This window comes from Scardinius erythrophthalmus, assembly GCF_964197995.2.
Source record: "Scardinius erythrophthalmus genome assembly, chromosome: 16".
Taxonomy (NCBI): Eukaryota; Metazoa; Chordata; class Actinopteri; order Cypriniformes; family Leuciscidae; genus Scardinius; species Scardinius erythrophthalmus.
The window spans coordinates 20,008,279-20,031,495 of NC_138236.1; the positions used below are offsets into that span (position 1 = coordinate 20,008,279).

A 23,217-nucleotide genomic window follows, 5' to 3' on the forward strand; every position below is an offset into this window, starting at 1 on the left:
TGAGCTGGAGGTCTCGCAGACCGGTCTCGTCAATAAAAGGCTTTTATTTCGCCGCTGAAGATTAGTTTGTTTACATGCTGCTCTTGTAAACACTCAAATTCCATTCATGCCATTGACATCCAAGTTCACCCTATACTCATGACGTCACATACATACTCACTATCAGTGAAACAGCATGAAATAAACTTATCACAGAATTAATGAATAAAGGAAAACATAAAACATGCAGAATAACACTATACTCGGTACTTTATCTCCACATTTTTATCTCTGCATAACTCGCGGCGCGCGGGCGCTAATCACACCAGGTTTGCTAACAATGTTCGCAGCACAGATCGTTAACACTATAGTTTACAGACTCAACAGTCTCATATACATAAGAAATAATACAATTAACAGTCCTTCTTATGAAGATCTAAAACAATGATGGTGTACATTTTATACATTCGTTACCTGTAAAGGATGATATTAATTAATGATGCGACCATCAGCTTTGCTTTATCTTGAATGAAACGTATCGCGAGAAGAACTCCTTCTCTAAATGCACGCAAGCCGCGCCCACGCACACACAACCAAGCACACACATCTATCTTAACTATAATAATATATTATTGAATTAATTCGAACCAATAGTGCTTATAGAACCCACAATATATGCAACAATTATTTAAATGAAAACAATAATGATAATAATTATAAAAATCGAGTATAAATCTGTAAATAATCCCTTAGCAGAAACGAATGAAAATACTTACGAAACTTGATAGTGATAATAATTATGCACTTATCACAGAGGATTATTCAGCATACCACATTTACAAATTATGACAAAGGCTCTATCAGTCTTAGAAAAGGCACACATAAGTAGCTGCTACCCCAGAGGATTGTGTACCCTGTAACTTGAAAAGTACTTCTTAGTACCCCACATGAAGTGTACCCTTTGACTTGAATAAGGTACTTTTTTGTACCCTGCAGGATGTGTACCCAAAAGGTACTTCTAAGTACCCAATGGGAACACGATAGGACCTTTAATGGTACATTTGTGAATGTTGTACCTTAACTATTACTTTATATGACAATGTACCTTTTCAAAGGGTACATATATGTACCTTTCACCATGCATATTTCATTGTGTACCCCTTTTCTTTGGAAAGGTACTTTTTGGTACTCAGCTGAATACATGTTTGTTCCTTTGCTGGCACATTTGTGAAATTTGTACCTTAAAGTACTTAATTGTACCCTCACTGTACCTTTATTTCTGAGAGTGTGGGGTCCTTTAACTGTTTGGTTACCCATATTCTTCAAAATATATTATTTTGTGTTCAGCAGAAGAAAGAAATTCATACAGGTTTGAACCAAATAATGGGTGAGGAAATGATGACAGAATTTAAATTTTTGGGGGAACTATCCCTTTATGGTTGTAAAAACTCAACATAAATTCATAAATTCACTCACAATCCATTTTTAACTTTCGTAACTCAAAGTTCTCCACTTTTTCTATTAGAAAAGTCCAAAAATATATTTAATCATATAAAATTAAATATTTTATAAATGTAAACTTTTCCCTTGTATATTTTATATTTATATATTAACATTGACCTAACAGATGCTGTAAGTTTTTTTACATTTATACTAATACTAACAAATTATTTTTATTAGTATTATATTAAATTGTTTGCAATACTGTTTTATAAAGGATTCTTTATTTATTTTTTCATGAATTCAATGCAGAAGTAAAACATCCTGTTCACTAAAGCGAGAGGGTGTGATCTCACACAATAAAAGACTGAACAAACTCTACAGATTCATTGTTCCATCAGGAGTGTATACATAGTCGGACTTCAAAAGGGGAAGCTTTCTGTTTTTCACTGAACATCAGATGATTCTAAAAAGAGATTTCATGGCTTCTATGTCTCTCCACCTCATGTGTCCAGTGTGTTTGAGTGACTTCCGAGATCCAGTAAGTTTGCCCTGTGAGCATGCTTTCTGCCTACAGTGTATTACAAGTTATTTGGAATCGAGTGAAGATGCTCACAAATGCCCAGAATGCAGAGAAACTTCCCCAGACAGGATGTTAAAGGTAACCGAGTTCTGAGAAACGTTGTGGACGTCGTTCAACAACAGCGCAAGACAAAACAACAGACTCCAAGGAAAGCACAAGAACTGTTGTGTCCTGTCCATGAAGAGCAACTCAAACTTTTCTGTGAGAATGATCAGAGATTGGTTTGCCCCATCTGCAAGGAGGGAGAGAAACACCGTGGACACAGTTTCAAGCCTAGAAGAAGCTAGGATATCATTTTGACAGGATGAAAGTGTAATGACAGCTTTTTGTAGGCCTAATAATGTGTTTTTGTTGAGGGATTTCTTGAACGACATCAAAGCTAATTTGCCAACCGCCATTAAATTCAAAAGAAGAATAAGAATTCTCTAACTGCACCACGAGGAACGAGGAGTGAGGAAGCTTCCAGAGGACATATGAGTGAGGATGCACAGGTGTATGTGTCTTTCTTGTCGAAAAACTTGATGCACGTTTAATTCTCCTCCCCCTTCATATCTGTCACTATAATGTTAATTTATATTTTACATTTTGCAATTTAATTAAACCATACAGCTTACATATTTCATCAGGGCATCATGCTTTATTATTATTTATTATGAATTTCTTAGATAACCAAACTTAAACAACATAAGGCCAGATACCTTGAGCACAGTTGATTAAACTTTGAAGTGATACTTAAGTGCGTCCTTGGGTTGGGAGTAAGTTGCTATGGCGTGAGGAAAGAAAGCAAGGAAAGAAATCAAGGACGCGCAATTTAAGAAACGAGAAGCAACATAATGTGACTGTGAGAGCACTTATTGACCCTGGTGGGAGTATATGACACATGGCTGAAATTACTTTCAGAGGGAACATTATGGGTTAACCTTTTAAACATTCATCCATTCTCCAAACCACTGGGTTGTGGGGATGCTGGAGCCGAACCATGTTAAACATTTATTCTTTATTCTTAACCAACCAATGTGACTTTTATGCGGCAGATAAATTTAAAACGATTATTTTCTAGCACAAGGATTGATAGTGCTAAAGCGATTTCTGACCATTTCACCCTTGGCCCTTATGAAACTGACCTGCCACTAATTGTTTGGAGAGACAGGCCCTGTTAAACATGCTGAGTTGAGCCCTAATGAACATCTCTCATGGTAATGTTTTATGAAAAATTATTTAACATACTCACATTTTTGTTTCTGTTATAAGACACAACCATAAAGGTAAAGTCCATAATTTGGTGATTATCTGTGTCAGTAAAGTCTCTACACGCATCATGTTCCTTCCATAGACTGTAAAAAATAGGTTCCTTCACAAAAAACTGATTTATTCTAGTTTCCAAACAGAACAGAAGCAAACAAAAGACACGAAAAACCTTGTGCTTCCACAGCTGACCACACAGGAAGTAATGCCACTACAGGCTTAAATAATACATCCTCTAAACATTCACATCCTACTCTCTAAATACCAAATACATAGTTTAGAAACATTACATAAGAAACAAAAAAATATAAGATAAACACAGAAAAATATACTATTATTAAACATAAAATATGCACAAAATACAAATAACATTATGGCCTATACACATATGTCTAGGTCACCATATTTATTATATTTGGAGACGTTTTATTAAGTTATCATTTGTTTGGAGAATGTTTGACTCTTTTTTTTTTCTTAGATCTATTAGATACGTTAGACAAAGACATGAAACTGGCTATCAGAAAAGATAGCCATCTGCAGTCTCAAGGGGAAGATTGCTTTGCCAAATTCCAGAAGTTTCACAAAAGGTTATAAGGAAAAATTTTGTGGAGAACATGAACCTGGTCAGATGTACTGGGAGGTTGACATAGGAGTTGAACCAGGATGGGAACGTGGACTTACAGTTAGATATTACCCAAAGGAGAAGAATGGTTCTCTCTGGCAGGCATTATTTTCTAAATGTTTTGAGAACATATCTCTTTCAGTAAAATATGACAGAGTGTATGCTGTAAGGGGCAGTGAAAACATAATTGTCAGCAAGATTATACCCAGAAGAGTTAGGGTTTATGTAGACAGTGAGAAACGTCAGGTTGTGTTTTTATAATGCAGACAAAATGTCTTTCATTAACACAGAGCGGTGTGGAGATAAATAGATGTATCTATAAATCAAATTTATGGGAATCTGAGAAATGGTCTATCCTACTAATATTTGTATAAATTATAATTATTGTTATAAATATGATGTTAATAAAATAAAAAAAATGTATGTCATTTCATGTAAATATCTGTTAAGCCATAAAGCATATGGTATGATTATGAATAGGGGATTTGTCCTGCATAAATTATGTAATATGATGTATTTCTTATTTGAACTGTATTTGAGAATTTGTGTACAGATTCACTGTGAAAGAGACCTTGCTCTTACAAATGATCCTGTATAAACTGGCATATTCAAAAATTATGAAGACATTTATATCTAAGTCAAACAATAAAAGTTCATCCTATGAGGGTCAAACTCTGGCTGCACCCGAAATCTCATACGTCCACTATAGTAAGCAAAAAAATGTATGTGACAAGTATGTCCAAATTCACAGTACTCATAAGAGTAGATGAAAAATACCCAGATGACTTCTTCTGGTGAGATTCTGAAGTGTGCGTACGACGCTTTACTATCCCATGAGGCTGCAGGAGAGAATCTGTGAATGACAGTAAAGTGACGCAACTGATGCCGGTAAGTCACATGACAGTGCCAACATGGCACATAGGACGTCCAAATAACATTCACACACACATTCATACTATATTATAGAACATACGTTTGTTGCTGTGGTACTGATTATGATGTTCACCTGTTTCTTGTTTAGTTCCTTGTTATCCTGTATATTTATACCCCCTGTTGAGTTTAGTTCTTTGTCCGTCATTGTTGATGTATTGGATCATTTTGTGGTTCTCTTTTTATTTTCCTGTGCTATGCTCCAGAGTAGTTTTGTTTTATTCATTTAATAAAACTAATGCGATTAGATCTACACATCTCTCTTTCTTTTGTGGAACAAGCTGTGACACAGATGGACCAGGGCCGTGCACAGGGGGGTGGCCCGGTGGCTAGAGCCACTGCCCCTCTGCCCTCATCGACTGAGGTGCCCCTCTTCCCCACCCCCACCGCTCCGCTCAAAGCATTCCGCTAATCCGCTCCAGGTTTTCCCGCTCGCTCCGCAGCATCACTCACAGTAACGTTACACGACAGTTCACGAAAGCTGTCGCATTAACAGGTAGGCTATGCAGGACAGTGGTTGAATCTGCGAAATTTGTTTTTGTTGTATTTATGTCGGTAATGTTTTGCTCTTGGTCTTCTGGCTCTTTCTACTTGTGCTAACAACTTGTACAACCAGGGCTGGACTGGCCATCATGCATACCGCGCACTTTCCCGGTGGGCGGACGTGCTTTTTGGGCCGATACATCTCATATACTCATACATTATTTTTATTATTAGGCCTATTGTTTTTTCTTTTTCTTTTTAACGGCCCATAACATTTGTACATCGGCGGCCCATCCGTTTTGTTTTGTTTTGCTTAATTGGCGGTGCTGGGTTTGTTTACACTACCGTTCAAAAGTTTGGGGTCAGTACGATTTTTTAATGTTTTTAAAAGAAAACCAAGGCTGCATTATTTTATAAAAAAAAAAAAAAAAATCTGTAATATTGTGAAATATTATGACAATTTAAAATGACTGTTTTCTATTTTAATATATTTTAAATTGTGATTTATTCCTGTGATCGAAGCTTTAATGTTCAGCATCATTACTCCAATCTTCAGTGTCACATGATCCTTCAGAAATCACTCTAATATGATGATTTGATGCTCAAGAAACATTCATTTTTATTATCAATGTTGAAAACAGTTGTGTAATTTTTTTTTTCAAAATTCTTTGATGAATAGAAAGTTCAAAAGAACAGCATTATATTCACATAGAAAACAGCTGTTTTAAATTGGAATAATATTTCACAATATTACTGTTTTTGCAGTATTTTTAATCAAATAAATGCAGCCTTGGTGAGCAGAAGATACTTCTTTTAAAAACATTAAAAATCTTACTGACCCCAAACTTTTGAACGGTAGTGTATGTTTTCTGACCTTCATCAGCTCCTGTGGCAGATGATAGTGAGGAGGATCAGGAGAGAAATGAGAAAGTGTAGAGCCTGCGGTAAGCAGAACTACTTTCAAAACACTTAGGCCATGTCATGAGTGTAGGAACCCATAACCGAGTTACAGATCATTTCCACATCTGCATAGTTAACGATTACTTCAATTCACTAGAAATTTAATGAGAGGCGTTTGTAAACCATGTTTTCCGCCAAAATAAAAGCTTGATGCAGTTTAAAATAAAATAAAAATAAAATAAAAGATCATGTGCTTATATCTCTTTCAAGTAAAGAAATTGGTACAAAACTAATTATGAAAGTATCCTTTATTGTTTTACAAAATATGGCTATTACTGTCATTTGATTAATATTATAACTATTATTATTATGTAGTAGGGGTAATGTAAATAGACACTGTAAATAAAAGAGGTTTGAATATTTCTTTGTTTAATTTGCACACTGAATATGGGTTGGAGCTTTTAATTTTGAACTCTCAAAGTGCACCAGATTGATGAATTTAACATTAAAATGCACAAAATTTTCTTACGGGGGGACATGCCCCCAAACCCCCCTAGAAGGACCGAGGTCCACCCACCACAGTTTTACCAAAAATCCTGTGAGAAACACTGGTATTGCTATGCCAGTGCAGCTTATAGCTTGTTTTAGGCTTCATCACTGTATTAATAAATGTCAAATTTTTACTTATTTCATCTGTTAACTCTAACTCATTCATATTCTCACTCATTACATGGCATTAGTGATTTTAAGGAATTGGAGTTGGTATGCATATATTTAAGGGCGTGCAAAGATGGGTGCTGTTTATGATCATATAGTGGCCCAGTCTGGACCAAAATGCCAGGGCTGATTTTTTATTTTATTTTTTCCAGTCCAGCCCTGTGTACAACATATCCACGTTCTTAGAATTAGCTGCTTGTCTAATCAAATTATTGTACTCTCGATCAGATCTAATACAAATAACTACATTTTCTGTTGTTGGCACACTTTGTAGTGTTTGTTCAAAAAAACAAAATAGTGCCCCTTTTTTGGTTTAGGCCACTGCCCCTTAAAATGTCTGTGCACGGCCCTGAGATGGACCACACATAAAGTCCATAGTAAATCTCTAAGACAAGGATTTAAGTACAAGAGGGTACTGGGTGTCGACAGTAAAAAAGAATGAAAATAGAAATAGAAAAAAAAGTTTACTATTTTTTCACACACAGTACCTTGCATAATTTATGATCAATCTTATAGTAATAATGGTATTTTAGGTATTCTGAGTGTTTTGGTGGATGGAGGGAAAAATTAAGGACAAACATCTGAGAAGGCATATATGACACGGTAAAATATACACAAGGAAAAGGTCAATCTAAACTAATACAACTGAGTTTTTACATTCATATTTCCATTTATTCGTTTAGCAGAATTTATTCATTTCTCCACAGCAGTGGAATGAAAATGAATTTTCTTTGACAGAGGGAGGATAAACAATGTAAAACACCACACCACAGTGATACTGTGATTTATATACTGTCATAGTCAAACGTATTAACAAGAGTCAGGATATACTCCCTCACACACAGTACCTTGCATAATTTATGATCAATCTTATAGTAATAATGGTATTTTAGGTATTCTGAGTGTTTTGGTGGATGGAGGGAAAAATTAAGGACAAATTTTTAAAACAGTTAAAAGTGTTACGTTTTTGAAAGAGGAATAAAATCAAGTGTTTTAACTCACTGCTTTTTAAGACATTACAAAGCTTGTTGAATTGAACTTATTCAATGGCAATTAATGTATTTTTAAGGAAGTCTGCTGGAGTCTTTTTACCTTAAAGTACGTGCTGAAGGATGGACTGGGATTTATTTTAATTGTTTTTCCAAAGAAAACAGGAAACTGAATAATATGGCATAAAACAATTTAATTATAACAGAGGTTAAAAAATGAATACAAAAAATTACAGTATTACATCCCAGTTAGGGCCTATCTCAAAGTGATTTTTGATACTAAAGTCAGTTAATGTTTGTATGTTTTTAAATTAATTTTATTATAATAATAATTATTGCTTTCAGAAAAGAGTGTGTTTGGAGGAGATGCAGCTGTTTTGAGAAAGCAGGAACAGGAAGTGAAGAAACAGCTGGAGATAGGAAAGGAATGTAGCCGAGGCCATGCAGAATAACCTTTTTATGATAAACGAACAGCTGCAAGAGACAGAAACATCTGAGAAGGCATATATGACACGGTAAAATATACACAAGGAAAAGGTCAATCTAAACTAATACAACTGAGGTTTTACATTCACATTTCCATTTATTCATTTAGCAGAATTTATTCATTTCTCCACAGCAGTGGAATGAAAATGAATTTTCTTTGACAGAGGGAGGATAAACGATGTAAAACACCACACCACAGTGATACTGTGATTTATATACTGTCATAGTCAAACGTATTAACAAGAGTCAGGATATACTCCCTCATGAAAGGTATTCATTCAGATTTTTTCTCTACTCATTGAAGGTCCTTTTTATCTCAAGTAGGAAAGTGACTGCTATCTGGGGAATGGCTCAGTCACGCATAGGAAAAGTTCAACTCAGTTAAACTGGATTAAAAAAAGAAGAAGATGGAGACAGAATAGCAAAAAGAAATTTGCCTCCACAGGAAAGATAGTGTGATGTTGTGACGAAGATATACAAAACATACATTATGTATGGACTAAAATGTCTATATTCTGATCCAGAGAAGAATACGTATCAGTACAGAGCTCTGTCAGTTAAATATTAAAACAGCAGTGTCATGTTAAATCAGGCCAGAATAATTTGCATAAATTCCGAGTCATGGATTGACCAAAAGCTTGCATCATGATTTTGTGACAGTGCTGAGTCATGCTTTTGACTTGTTTTTTTCAAACACATCAGTTTTATGTCTCATCAGTCTCTGAAAGTAGCAAAAGAGAGTTTGCCTAAACCTTTTAGTGATATAGTGTTTAACCCTAGCCACAGAAACCCACGTAATGTGGTCTGGGATTTTTTTAGTTTACATAGTTTTTCGGTTTTAAGGATTTTCCACCAAAATACTGATCGATGGAATGACAACAAAAGAGATAAGAAGCATTTTTAAAAGTTCATAAAACTATCTATTTTGCTATATGAAAGGGTTAATTCAACCCCAAATTTTAATTCTGTTATTATATATTTACTCGCCCTCAAGTTATTCTAAACATATGAAGTTCTTTATTCTGTTCAACATAAAGGAAGATATTTTGAAGAATGTTGGTAACCTCCTGCTCCCTATTTTATTTTTTTAGTTACCCACATTCTTCAAAATATCATCTTTTGTGTTCAGCACAAGAAATAAGTTCATACAGGTTAAGCACTGCTTTGTGCGGACGAGTTAAAAAGTTTGGCTGTAATAACTTCAATAATTAGATGTCAGATTAGGCAAAATTTCCCAGAAAAGGGAATTAAAAGCCTAATTATATGTTTCACCTCTAAATAATTAAGTTGCTTTTAGCCTTAAGACTCCATTGTACACAAGTAAATCATCTGAAATTAAATACAAACTTGGTTTTGATGTTTTGTGTACAGCTGGATTTCACAACTTGTTCAGTATGACACATTTTACAAGAATATATGTGGGAAAAAACATATTACACTATTATGAACAAAATGTTCTTCGTATTGGCTAGAACAATCTACAACTGACTCATTGAAAAAAAAAAAATCAGTATTGCATAACCATCTCTCTTCTAATTCTTCCTGCCAGTGTTTATCTTCTTCCAACCCTGAAATGGGCACGTGACCACCGAAATACGGGGGAGGGAGAGAAAAGGGGATAAAAGTTTGAGCCGAGAGAGCTGTTAAAAGGAGCAGTTCGTAGTCTGAGCAGAGAAAACTCAGGAAGAACTTTCTCTTCTTAATTCTTCCAGGGAAGCTCTCCTCTGATTGCTCTCCTCTTCATGGACTGTTGTTTCATTGTTGGTGATCTGGAGGACAGGACTACAAGATAAAGACATTACTTAAAAAGCTCTGCTATTAAATACTGAACTTTATGTTTTAAGATGGAAGATATTGAAAATTACACCAGTTTACAAGAGTTCACAGAAGACATCTCTCAGAGTGGGAACAGACCCATACTCACATCACAGGGCAAACAAGGTAATGCATGTGTGTTTATAATGTGAGAACTCCCTGAACTTGAGGGGAGAGTGGAATACAAAGAGACATGTGGGACAAGTCAGAGTAATAACCAGTGATTTTGTGCTTCATCAGGTGTTCAGAAAGGGACGAAGTGTTTGAGGGGACAGGCTTCTCTTGTCCTGCTCATTGCTCTATTGACCTCAGTTTGTGCAAACATAGTACTTGGCATTCTCTGTAAGTAAACACACTGCTACACGTACACATCATGCACGTAAGCATGCCTCTATCTGCCTCTACGGTGATGTCAAAGTACATTTGGGTTGCATAATGAATAGAATAGAATAGAATAGAATAAGAATTAGAGATGAACCAATAATAAACTTTTGGATGATACTGAAACGCTGGTATTAATATTCTTTACTAATTTGTCGAAATAATTACAAAAAAAACAGTAAAAACTTAAATCACACAAATGCGTGAATTTAGGCATCACATATTCATTTTGAGATTTGCTAAAGATTAGATTTAAATGTGTTATTAAATTAATAGAGTTTTTAAAGATTACATTTAATAAGATCACGATGATAGTAAAGGATATATAAATGTAAAATGATGGGAAATGAGCGTGCATATTAACATAATATACCAGTAAATACAAATCTATAATATTGGCCAATAACCAATATTTATACTGATATAGTGTGTGTCCCTAAATAGAATAGAATAGAATAGAATAGAATAGAATAGAATAGAATAGAATAGAATAGAATAGAATAGAATAGAATAGAATTTTTGTTGAATGTTTTGTATTCAGCTTTAGGTCATAGGCCTAATGGTTAGAAGGTCAGACTGGTAAGCTGAAGGTTGCAGGTTCTGGTTAGGGTTAGGTTCGATTCCCAATACCAGGAATGACTGAGGTGCCCCCAATCGCTCCCAGACGCCACAGCAAAAATGGCTGTCCGCTGCTTCACTACTCACTGCTCCTAATGTGTGTCCACTAACTTGAATGAGTTAAATGCAGAGGAAAAAATCTGAGTATGGGTTACTTCACATGTCACTTTCACTTTTTTAATGGTATAAACTCTCTGTCTCTGTGTCTCTGCAGTGGTAAACAGTCGCAGACCATCTGTCACTGTAGAGCCAGTCAAGAGTGACGAGTCTGAGGCTGCGTCTCTGTCTCTTAAACTCACTTCCATGCAGGAGCGTTTCTCCCGCCTCTGCTCAGAATACACAACTCTTGGAAAGACTTGTTCAAAACAGGGTGAGGACTGAGGCAAAAATAAGTGTATCGCTGAAAGGTATTTGACGCCCAAGGGTTTTCATTCAGAATCATTAACATCTCTCTTTCGCAGTGATCAAATGTAGGCCATGCCCAGAGGGCTGGATGCATTTAGAAGAGAGGTGTTATTTCTTTAGTGAGGATAAACTTGACTGGCAGCACAGCAAAGAGAGCTGCGCGTCCATGGGTGGCCATCTGACAATACTGCACAGCCACGAACAACACGTAAGTGTGCCAGTGTTTTTCAATGGATTATATGCACTTCTAAGATGGAAAATAAAAACATTTATTTCAATAAATAATGTTTGCATCATGTTTATTCACTGTGATATATTTATTCATTATGATATATACTATTGATGTATTTTTATTTTGAATACAGCACACCCTTGAGGGTGTCGCACGCAATCTTGGTGGATTTGACTACCATTTCTGGATCGGTTTATCAGACGCTGAGACTGAGGGAGTGTGGAAATGGGTGGACAACACAGTGGTTAATAAGACGTATGAGCGCGCACACACACACACACACACACACACACACACATACAGATCAACTGAACAAAATCTAAAACTATTTATAAAATTTTAGAACTCTTCCTAAACATCTCAGTGACAGTCAAGACATTGATGGTTATTTAAATGTAAACTGGTGGGATCACTGTTGCTAAAATAATTTTTAGGAGAAGTTGCTAGAGGCAGGTCAATTTGTTGCTAAAAGTTGCTAATGATGTCATGGCATCATTACATAATGACGTAAAACAGTATGTGACGGCATGAAAACATGAGGAATATTTAGCCTAGCTGTGTCCCAAATCGCATACTCCCTTACTAAATAGTGGGTGAAAAACAATATGTGACAAATGAAGTATGTCCAATTTACTCATAAAAGAGTAGGCAAAAAGTACCCAGGTGACTTACTTCTTCCGGCGACATTCTGAAGTGTGCATACGATGCTCCACGGGAGAGGATTTGTGAATGGCAGTGAAGTGACACTACTGACGCTGGTGGGTCACATGATAATGACAACATAGCGAATGTAGTGTGTCCAGATTACATTCACATTTATACTATATAGAACATACTTTTTATGTGAAGTGAAGTAATTACTTATTCAAAATAAGTAGGCCCTACCTACTCAAGAGAATATGCGATTTCAGACGCAGGCACTGTGTTCAAAATACTTCCCTAATCGAATACTTCCCTACTATAAAGTTTGCGAAAAACAGTGTGCCAAAAAAGTAGTAGCCTATGTCTGAATACATATTCGGAAAAAAAGTATGAGAAAAGTACCAGGATGACCTACTATTTCCGGAGAGATTATGAAGACAGATTATTCCATAGACACTTTTCTTTGGGGCCATGTGACAATGACTACATGGCGTAGCCTATGTAGTACGTTCACACATTCATACTTTATAGAAAATGCTTTTTTAACGGTCACAAAGTAGCCTAAGTTTCAAACCAAATGTAGTACCTGCTATACAGTATGCAATTGTTGTGTCTTTTAGAGGATAAACATGTACACTTGTTTGAGTTAGCAACTTTTGAAAAAGTGCTACATTTTTAATACATTTTTAAAATAGCTCAGTTTGTTGCTAGGTGCTTTTTTTGGGGGGTGGGGGGGGGGGCTCAGTCTGAAAAGTTGCTAAATCTAACAACAAAATTGCTAAATTGACATCACTGTGTGGGATATTGATGTTTTCCTGGTGGTTCCTCTGGACTCACCGCTGCTCTCTGTAGGTACTGGAATGAATGGCATAAAGAGCCCAATAATCACCAGTCAGGAGGGGTTCATGGAGAAGACTGTGCAGTGCTGGACTCGCACTCGAAAACCTGGTTCGACGTGCCCTGCGATTTCATTTATAAACGTATCTGTGAGATGGAACCTATCACCTTTAACATTTGAATTGAAGTTGAAATGTGTAAAAATGTAGCCTATATCTATTTTTCTATTGCCCTCCTTCTTTTAAATAAACACTGAAATTCTCAGAGGTTAAGGTTCAGTGTAGTTTGTGTGTCTTTAATTTGACTGGACGTTTGAAAAAGCTGAAAACATTGCACAATAATGTTTTTTCCCACTCATCACCACCCACTTTGGTGATGGCACCAAAGAAAAAAAAAAACTTTAACTATTAAATGCAATCAAACACAATGCAATTGAGTCTACAGACAAGCTGGTCAGCTTATAATATATATATATATATATATATATATATATATATATATATATATATATATATATATATATATATATATATATATATATATATATATATATATATATATATATATATATATTATAAGTGTATATACAAATGTAACATGTATTATATATATATATATATATATATATATATATATATATATATATATATATATATATATATATATACAGTGCTATGCATAAGTTTAGACACACATGCTAAAGTTGACTAAAAAGAGGAATAAAAAATCATCTTTTGGAAATTGAACTTAATGCCTTAATTTAAAAAAATAGGAAAAATCCAACCTTTAAGGACACCAATTTTCTTTGTGAATGAATAATGTATCGTAAATAAATAAATATTCTTCCTTAAAATACAGGTTGCATAAGTTTGGACACCCCTATGTTAAATTCCCATAGAGGCAGGCAGATTTTTATTTTTATTTTTAAAGGCCAGTTACTTCATATATCCAGGATACTATGCGTCCTGATAAAGTTCCCTTGGCCTTTGGAATTAAAATAGCCCCACATCATCACATAGCCTTCACCATACCTAGAGATTGGCATGGTTTTATTTCAGTTAGCCTAATAGCTGGTTTGATTTGCATTGAGAGATGATCTTATGGAAAGTACTCCATGCCAATCTCTAGGTATGGTGAAGGCTATGTGATGATGGGGGGCTATTTTAATTCCAGAGGCCAAGGGAACTTTATCAGGACGCATAGTATCCTGGCTCCATGAAGTAACTGGCCTTTAAAAATAAAAATCTGCCTGCCTCTATGGGAATTTAACATAGGGGTGTCCAAACTTATGCACCCTGTATTTCAAGGAAGAACTTTTATTTATTTACGATACATTATTCATTCACAAAGAAAATTGGTGTCCTTAAAGGTTGGATTTTTCCTAATTTTTTAAATTAAGGCATTAAGTTCAATTTCCAAAAGATGATTTTTTATTCCTCTTTTTAGTCAACTTTAGTATGGGTGTCTAAACTTATGCATAGCACTGTATGTATATATATATATATATATATATATATATATATATATATATATATATATATATATATATATATATATATATATATATATATATATACATGTTACATTTTTGTATATATATACAAATATATACAAATATATATATATATATATATACAAATATATACAAATATATATATATATATATATATATATGAAGAGTTCAGATGCAAAAGTGTATATATATAATAAATATATATATATATATATATATATATATATATTAGTAAAAGTATTAGTTCTATATAGGCTATATATTAATATTAGTAAAAGTATTAGTACTAGTACTAATATATACATTAATATATTAATATACTTTTACTAATATATATCTATATAGATATATAGATATAGATATAGATATAGATATAGATATAGATATATATTAGTACAAGTAGATATTGATTTGACTGAACACATCCCAAGAATGTATAATTCTCGTGACCACGCGGTGGCGATGTGTGTCCGCTCACTCTCGTAATCGCTCTGTGGTCACGCCCTCCCCTCTGCCTCTCCGCCAATCAGAGGGCACGTTTTTATGTCGTAGCACGCTTGCTAACGGAAGTAGCAGTGACACCACAGTTGGCACAAACAACCTCAATCTTTATAAATAAGGTAACTATATCGCTTTGTCGGCACATTTCAGCATGCGAAATGTGGTCGCACATTAAATTTATACATTTGAGCATGCTTGGTAAAGTTTCCAACGCTGCGTGCTTATGTACGACATTAGTTTAACAACGGCAAGGCCTAGCTGGTGCTGTGTTGATGTATTTCATACCGGGTGCTCAACATTGAGCACGAGCTGACTGCTTTATTCTGTTTATGAGTATTAAACAACAGAGAATGCGTTTAGACCCCATTTAACAAAGTGTATCTACGGTTAGATAATGGTTTAATTTGTTGAAACCAATTGATTTTGTTGATGAACACGTCACACTTTTGTTCACATTTGCTTGTTTTCAAAAATGTTGCAATAGTACATGTATTGTTTTCATTATTATTTGTGGTCTCCTAAATAATCGTATTATGTCAAGTGCATCGTTTTTTTGGCTGTCTCAGAGCTGTAATTACCTAGTGCACTTGGCAGCCTTGTTTTAATCATCATGAAAGTGCATCATGCATATCTTCACCCTGATAATGTAGTTAATTTTACCGTGAGCCACCTGTCTTATTAAATCCCTGCATCAAAGTGTCGTCGAAAGCATATTGCTTTGGATCAACAGCCATTTAACAAGCCCAATGAAACAGGTTTATTGTACATGAGTTATTGAGGCTTGCTGGTACGGATTTAATAAGAACAACTATTGCAGTTAAGAAGTCTGAACTCAGTTCTCTTTATTTATGAAATGCTAACTTTCTTTAGCTTTTAATACTACTTCATCCTTTGAGATGGTGGGCTCTGGGTTGTTTAAACTCTCTCTGTCCCGTCAGATGGAGGTGGATCAGCTGCTGTCTCTCTCAGGTCCAGCTCTGGCTCAGGCCATCAGCTCTCTACTGGAAACCCCAGGCCTCTATGTTTTCTCAGACATACTAGAACTGCCCAACGTCCGTGAGGTGAGGAATATGTGTGCTGAAAAATCTTTTTCAGTCAGACTTGATGACTTTATATGAATTCTGTGTCTAACATAATTATTTTAAATGGCAGCGCTTGTGTGTCATCTTTAATGTCATGGTGATTAATCTTCTGTTCAAGTGTTTTCTTTCTTGATGTTCTGCCATGCTGTCTAAAACCAAATCCTTTTTGCATATCTAATTCAAATTAGATTAGTATATTATGGTTTTGAAACCCTTGGTCACCATGATTTTGCCAAATTAGACATGTTCCTGATCCTAGGAACAACATTCCTATCTGAAAACACATTCCTAACCAGATCCCTACTCCTAAACCTAACCCTACCCATAACCTAAAATCAGAGGGAAATGATAGGTGAATAACACTGATGTTAAAGCACCTAACCCTGGTTGTAAGCCTAAACTTCACTTTAATTGTAAACCCATCCCTCAAATCTGATTGGATGATTGGAATGTTGATCCAAGAACTCATTGTACTTGATAAAATCATGTTCACCTGAAAACACACAGGGCATTTGATTATTTAAATCTGATCCATATAATTTTTTTTATGGTTTGTAATCTTATTCACATTTAATCTAAACAGTCAGGTTGCAAGTTTTCACCCATTCAGAACACATATTTCATGTCATTATGCATTTATATAGATATTTATATTACTTTATATTAAATATATAATTGAATACACTACTGTTGAAATGTTTGGGGTTGGTATGATTTTTGAATAGAATCTTCTTTTTTTTTACAGTAAAATCATGAAATATTTTTTACAATTTAGTATAACTGTTTTCTATTTGATGTATTTTAAAATGTAATTTATTCCTGCGATCAAAGCTGAATTTTTCAGTGTCTTCAGTGTCACATGATCCTTCAGAAATCATTCTAATATGCTGCTCAAGAAACATTTATTATTATTATCATCAATGTTGAAAACGGTTATGCTGCTTAATATTTTTGTGGAAACTATGATACCTTTTTTCAGGATTCTTTGATGAAGGGAAAGTAAAAAAAAAAAAACAGCATTTATTTGAAATATTAATCTTTAATATATTAATCTTTACTGTCACTTTTAATAAATTTAATTGCTGAATAAAATCATTCACTTCTTTCAAACTTTAAGACCCCACAAATTTGAATGGTGTATATATATGGTTTATATTTGTTATAATATATATTTTTATGTTGATGTTTGCTAGGAGTGCTGTAATATAACAAACTGGCAAGTCAACAGATGTCATCATTATTGCATTACAGGTCATGCAAGAATCTCTGCCACATATTGCTCAGAGATCCCAGAGTTCCCATGCACTGCACTACCATTTATTTCCTACAGAGCTGAACTAAAGTGCTTATCTGCTAGTGCTAAACACAAAATACTTCAACACTTTGTCACATAAATCTTTGTCTGTACTTCACTTTCCCTCTCTCTAGCTGGAGACGGGTCCCCATGCTCCAGTGTACCAGCTTCTCAATCTTTTTGCGTATGGAACCTACTGCGACTATAAAGGTAACCATGACAACAAATGATCTGACCAGATATTGGCCCCTGAGGCAGTGGGTTTATTCCCTGCTCTGACTCAGAATGAGACTGTATATGCTGCCCTTTGCCTTGCTAAATAAGTTAACTCCTGTGAGATGAAAACGTGAGTCTCTGGCCCATGTTCTGTTGCAGATTTTACCAGGGCTTTAATGTAATCAGTTATTTCCCTCCTGGCTGTACGCTTGGTTTTAATGTATGTTAATTTAATGTATGTCTGCCATTTAGAGAGGGCAGCCTCGCTTCCTGAACTCACACCCGCCCAGAAGAACAAACTCCGTCACCTGTCAATCATCAGCCTGGCCTCCAATCTAAAGGTAGGGATTCATTTATTAAACAAACCATGAAATCAGTATTGACAATTTCTGCAGTATTAATTATAAATGATTTATCTGTGTAGATCATTATTTTAATAAACATTAATGTGCCTTTGTAATCTTCAAAATAACTTCCCTCCCTCTTTCAACGACATCTTTTCTCTGATGATGTGTTTAGAGATGTGAGGACGAGACAACCTGTCACTCACATGAGATCACAGCGATAGCAAACCACAACCTTCTAACTGTCCACTCAATTCCTGATAGACAAAATCTAGTCCCGCCCTACATTTTTTGTAGTTCGAAAGGCATTTCACTTAGTCTACATTCACACCACGACCCTTAGATCCTTTTTTGTATGGCTGTTCACATTGTTGTTTTAAATGTGGCCAATATTAGATTCAAGTGTGAACAGATCATGGTCCTGGACTGACCCGCATCCGCAAAAGGCGATAAAGACGTCAGGCAGCACACTGTTATGCGGAAGTAAACAAGGAGGACATTAAAGTAAGCGATTACACATTTATTTATTGTGTGATCTGCTGCAGAAGCCAGCGAATGTATGTGCAGGCAATATAAAAAACAAAAACGAGCATGTGAAAAAAGACTAGAGTTTTAAACATTTATGAAACAATGTTTTGCTTGTATATAGAGCTGTCATTGTAATACTTACGAGTTCTGACTTCTGGCACATCACTGTCCTTCCACTGACAGCCTTTCGCAACTGTTCATAATCTCAGGTGTGTAAAATCTTTGAAGTGACTCCTATAAGCGCAGAATTGTGACGAATGTTGCTCTAGAGTGACGTAAAAGTCGCATGAATTGCATCGCAAAACATCTGACCTGTATCGGATTTAGGGCCGCATATGGATCGGCACAAATCGGAATTGAAAAGATCAGATTTTATGTGGTTTGTTGAGTTTATGTGGTGTGTGTCTGAATGTTGCCTTTGATACGTCACAGTAGGAAAGAAAAAACTGTCCCAACATCCCTTTCATGCCAACTTTAACACTGTTTTTAATAAGGCTCTGTTATGAACGGCACACAGATGTTAACTGTATGGGCTATTAGTGTTATTGGCTTGCATGATTGACGAAACCAGTGTTCTCCTTTCAAGCCTCTATAATATTACTAGGACAAATTAAAAGTTACCCCAGAGCATACTATTCATAAGAAACGAAGCAAACAAACCTCTTTGTGCTGTTTTCTCTCGATAGTGTCTGCCGTATTCACTACTGCTCCAGCAGTTAGAGCTGAAGAATGTGCGTGAGCTGGAAGACCTGCTGATCGAGGCTGTTTACAGTGACATTATCCACGGGAAACTGGACCAGAGGAACCAGCAGGTCGAGGTAGATTGCAGCATAGGTCGAGACCTGGGCCCCAACGAATTACCCAACATTGCCAACACACTGCAGGAGTGGTAAGTGTTCATTTGTGTCAGTATGGAGTGCGATGGATGGTGTCGCAAAATGCCTTGCGTGTTGGTGTTAAATATTCTGTCTGTCTCGCTCAGGTGTGCAGGCTGTGAAGCAGTTCTGTGTGGCATTGAGGAGCAGGTGTCAAGAGCCAATCAGTACAGAGAAAGCCAGCTCAAGGTCAAAGTTCAAGTGGAAACAGAGGTTTGTGTGTGAATCTTCACCCACCCTTAGTGACATATACAGTAGTGACCAAAAGTTATGTCTGGCCTAGGAAAATTCACATACACAAAATACTTAGTATTAAAATGTGTTAAACATTTTGTAATCATATTACGTAGTTGTTCTTGGAGTCAGTTTTATTTATGATAAAGCAATGAAACATGTCAAATTGTGCAGACATAATTTTTGGCCAGGTTGTCAAACAATAATGCACACATGCAAAAACAAGAGAAAATCAACAAAATGTTAATAACTGATTATGTTGTAGTCAATTTTTGCTTTTTTCTGTGAGCTTATTGTTTTTATGCATTTTTTTGGCATAGTAAAATAAAACATGTAGCTGTAGTTTGCCTTTATTGCTGTATCATTTTGTCAGATAAATACCTTAACCAAGTTTAGTTTTTTGTACTTTTCTCATTTTTAAAGTATCAAAAAAAAAAGACAATATAGTCATTAAAAATAAATATCCCCTCAAGACATCAATTTTGGATACAACTTTAAGATTATTTTTTTAAGAATCTAGTTTAAAACACATTTGCCAAGATCTTAGAAATGTTGATTTCATGTGGCTTTGTAATTTTTTTTAATATCATCTCAAGTTTCAATTTAATGACCCTCAAATTTCATGTGTTTTGTAAAAAGTAAACATATTTTCGTTATAGTTTGGATACATGTAAGTATACAAATTTAATCATTGTTTCCATGAAGGTTTTAAAATATATTTTTCAAGTTTTTTTTTTTTTACTTCGACTTAGCAGACTATAGTTAATAATTAATTATAATTTATAACTACAATTTTAAATGCATATAAATTATAATAATGTAAATATATAACCTTTATATAAATAATAAAACAATGCCAAACTACTACATTTGAAATTCATTCTTTTGAGGCTTTTTTCTTTATTATGATTTCAGGACAGTTGCATCACCCTGACATTTTTTACTTTAAGCTTCCCCAAAAATATCAAAATGAATGCCATATCTGGAATAAAAAACATTTTCATCTTAGAAGAGGTGTATTCAAGTTATTGTGTGTATGATTTCCATGTTTAATGTATTTTGAACAAATTCATATTTGTTAATGATAAAAAAGCATCACTTCACCGACTCGTATATGAAGTCTATTTTATGTGCTTATCTGTTTGAGAAGTAAAATTAAACAGTTTACAACAACAAAATGCATTTAAGGGCTAAAAAAGTGGATTTAGCATGATATGTCCCCTTTAAGTCTAAATTCAGAATACTAAAAAACTCTTACTGTCGCTGAAGTATATAGTATGCGATCAGTTTATGCATTTTTACACAGCATTGGATAAATATGCAAAATAACCATATTTATTGGTTACAGTAGTAATAATGTAGCATAATATAGTTTGAAGTGTTTATTGTGGCATAATGCTTATATAATAGGCAGTATAGGATATATGTGGTGCAATTTGCAGTAGTAAGCTAATGTACCATATATATCTGCATATATAGCATATGATATAACAGCCTCTTTTTCTTGTATGTTAAAAGAGTTCATTTTTACTTATTTGACAACTCCAGGATTCAGTGACGGATTTTTTTCTCACCTCTTTAATTAGGTATCAAACCTACAGAAAACCCTCAAGGCAAGTTCTGCTTCCCCATCATCTGGCCCCGCCCCTGCTGGAGCAGCATCCAATCAGGATGCAGACCAGCCGGCTGAGCCGAGAGACCCTGCCTCCTCTCAGGAACCACGGCAACCAGGGAAAAAGAGTTCAAAGGTCAAAGGGTAAGTTAATTGTATTTTTGGGTTTAGTGCTTCAGAATTCCCTCCAATTGATCTTAGTCTCTATAAATAACTCTATAATGTATCATAACTCTATAAGACATCACAGTGATTTATATTAAAGAAGCCCTGTGTAGTTTTTTGCTGTTAAAACTACTGACCTCACATAAATCAACACTCAAGGAGTTTATATTTACTAATGGCATTTTTAAGCGCACAGCATATGATTTATGAATGTTTTTGTGCACTGTTTCAGTGAGCTTATGCACTGCTTCCTGCCTTTAGTTAAGTGTGATGTATAAGAAATTACCCACAGGCTTATAGTCCTAATTAAGCCCCGATGAGTTTAAAATTGTCTCTGTCCTGGTTTAGAAATCTCATGTCAGGATGTGCTCTGGAAAGAGAGGGGGGCTTTTGATCACCACTGCTTTTTCTTTGTCACTAAAGAATGTCACTTAAGAAGAGGTATAATTTATTCAGGGCCGGTCTGACAGAGATTAATCTGAGTCCAAGGCTTTAAAGGCGTCTCAGTGGAGACTCGTCATTAACATTTCAGGACTATTCCTTGTCCGTGTGCTGCTGCTGCTGCTAACTTTCCAATAATAATTATGTGATTATTAAAATATGAGGTAAATAGAGTAAAAGAATGTCTTGGGTTTTATGTAAGTTAAGATCAATTGTGGCATAATGTTGAGTGCCGAAATAATTAATTTAGACGTGTACTTTAAGACGTACCTTTTTTTTTTTTTAGCATTCAGAATGGATGTAAATTGGGCCAGATAATTAATATTCACCACTATTTATAGCCACAAGGAAAATCGTAAAGTATCATTATAATGACAAATCCTCACTTGAGCAATTCTTTCTTTTTGTATGTTTCAGGCTTCGTGGGAGCGGAAAGATTTGGTCAAAGTCTAATTGATCTCGATCTTCAGTAACCCGCTCACAGACACACATATTGTTGACTGCTTGCTTGTATAGACGGATAAACCAACCGATGGCCACTTCTCAGTCACAGACCATCATCATAGTCTAACACAGATGCAACTTTTACACAACGCTGGGTGCGTGTTCATATGCGTGCGTGCTGTAAATGTCATTTAATTTGAGTCATACTCCTTTTCCTTTGCGTATTTGTTTTTGTTCGTTATTAAATCTGGATGTAAATTGATGAAGCTAATGAATAAATGATATCCATCTGTCACCCTGTGTAGTCTCTGGCTTTCATGTTTCCTTTCCTCTAATGTTAAGTGCTGCTAAATGTTTCGTCTCAATGGGGGCATGTCTGTTAAGAGGTCATGACATTAATTAGCCACACTTTAATGTCGGAGCCCTGAAATAACATCCTGGTTTCCTCTCTCTCTCAGCACATACACTCTTCCCACCAGTGTGTTATGCGAAATGCCATTTATCCAGCCATAAAGGCTGACTAAAGCAATGTTTCTTTCTCTGTTCTGCATAATGGTCTGTAATGGTAGCGATTAACTTGTGGTAGCCACTCAGAAATGAGGAGAACAATAAAAAGCGGAGAGTGATGATCTACTTTTACATTAACCCCTGCCTCCTCTCTCTT

At 35.2% G+C, this 23,217-nt stretch overlaps 2 protein-coding genes across 4 annotated transcripts; both read left to right on the forward strand.

Annotated features, from left to right (window-relative positions):
- The first annotated feature begins 10,002 nt into the window (after window positions 1-10,002).
- Window positions 10,003-13,571, forward strand: cldc1 (C-type lectin domain containing 1). Its single transcript, XM_081387908.1, has 6 exons — window positions 10,003-10,315; window positions 10,430-10,531; window positions 11,403-11,558; window positions 11,650-11,801; window positions 11,959-12,080; window positions 13,320-13,571. The coding sequence occupies exons 1-6, from the start codon at window positions 10,219-10,221 to the stop codon at window positions 13,483-13,485; spliced, it is 795 nt and encodes a 264-aa protein (XP_081244034.1). The 5' UTR covers window positions 10,003-10,218; the 3' UTR covers window positions 13,486-13,571.
- A 1,776-nt stretch (window positions 13,572-15,347) lies between these two features.
- Window positions 15,348-22,848, forward strand: cops7a (COP9 constitutive photomorphogenic homolog subunit 7A). Of its 3 annotated transcripts, none has more exons than XM_081389258.1 (8): window positions 15,348-15,437; window positions 16,257-16,379; window positions 17,829-17,904; window positions 18,163-18,251; window positions 19,469-19,671; window positions 19,765-19,870; window positions 21,478-21,647; window positions 22,527-22,848. In XM_081389258.1, exons 2-8 carry the CDS (start codon window positions 16,257-16,259, stop codon window positions 22,564-22,566), a joined length of 807 nt encoding a protein of 268 aa, XP_081245384.1. In that variant the 5' UTR covers window positions 15,348-15,437; the 3' UTR covers window positions 22,567-22,848. The 3 variants fall into 3 exon arrangements, with proteins under 3 accessions (XP_081245384.1, XP_081245385.1, XP_081245386.1); XM_081389259.1 differs by lacking the exon at window positions 15,348-15,437 and adding an exon at window positions 15,460-16,134; XM_081389260.1 differs by lacking the exon at window positions 15,348-15,437 and adding an exon at window positions 15,460-16,105.
- Window positions 22,849-23,217: the final 369 nt, after the last annotated feature.

Coding starts and splice junctions, on each gene's coding strand:
- cldc1 (XM_081387908.1), top strand. CDS start 10,219: ATGGAAGATATTGAAAATTACACCAGTTTACAAGAGTTCACAGAAGAC. Junction 10,532..11,402: donor CATAGTACTTGGCATTCTCT/GTAAGTAAACAC, acceptor GTGTCTCTGCAG/TGGTAAACAGTCGCAGACCA. Junction 12,081..13,319: donor AACACAGTGGTTAATAAGAC/GTATGAGCGCGC, acceptor TGCTCTCTGTAG/GTACTGGAATGAATGGCATA.
- cops7a (XM_081389258.1), top strand. CDS start 16,257: ATGGAGGTGGATCAGCTGCTGTCTCTCTCAGGTCCAGCTCTGGCTCAG. Junction 16,380..17,828: donor AACTGCCCAACGTCCGTGAG/GTGAGGAATATG, acceptor CCCTCTCTCTAG/CTGGAGACGGGTCCCCATGC. Junction 18,252..19,468: donor GCCTGGCCTCCAATCTAAAG/GTAGGGATTCAT, acceptor TTCTCTCGATAG/TGTCTGCCGTATTCACTACT.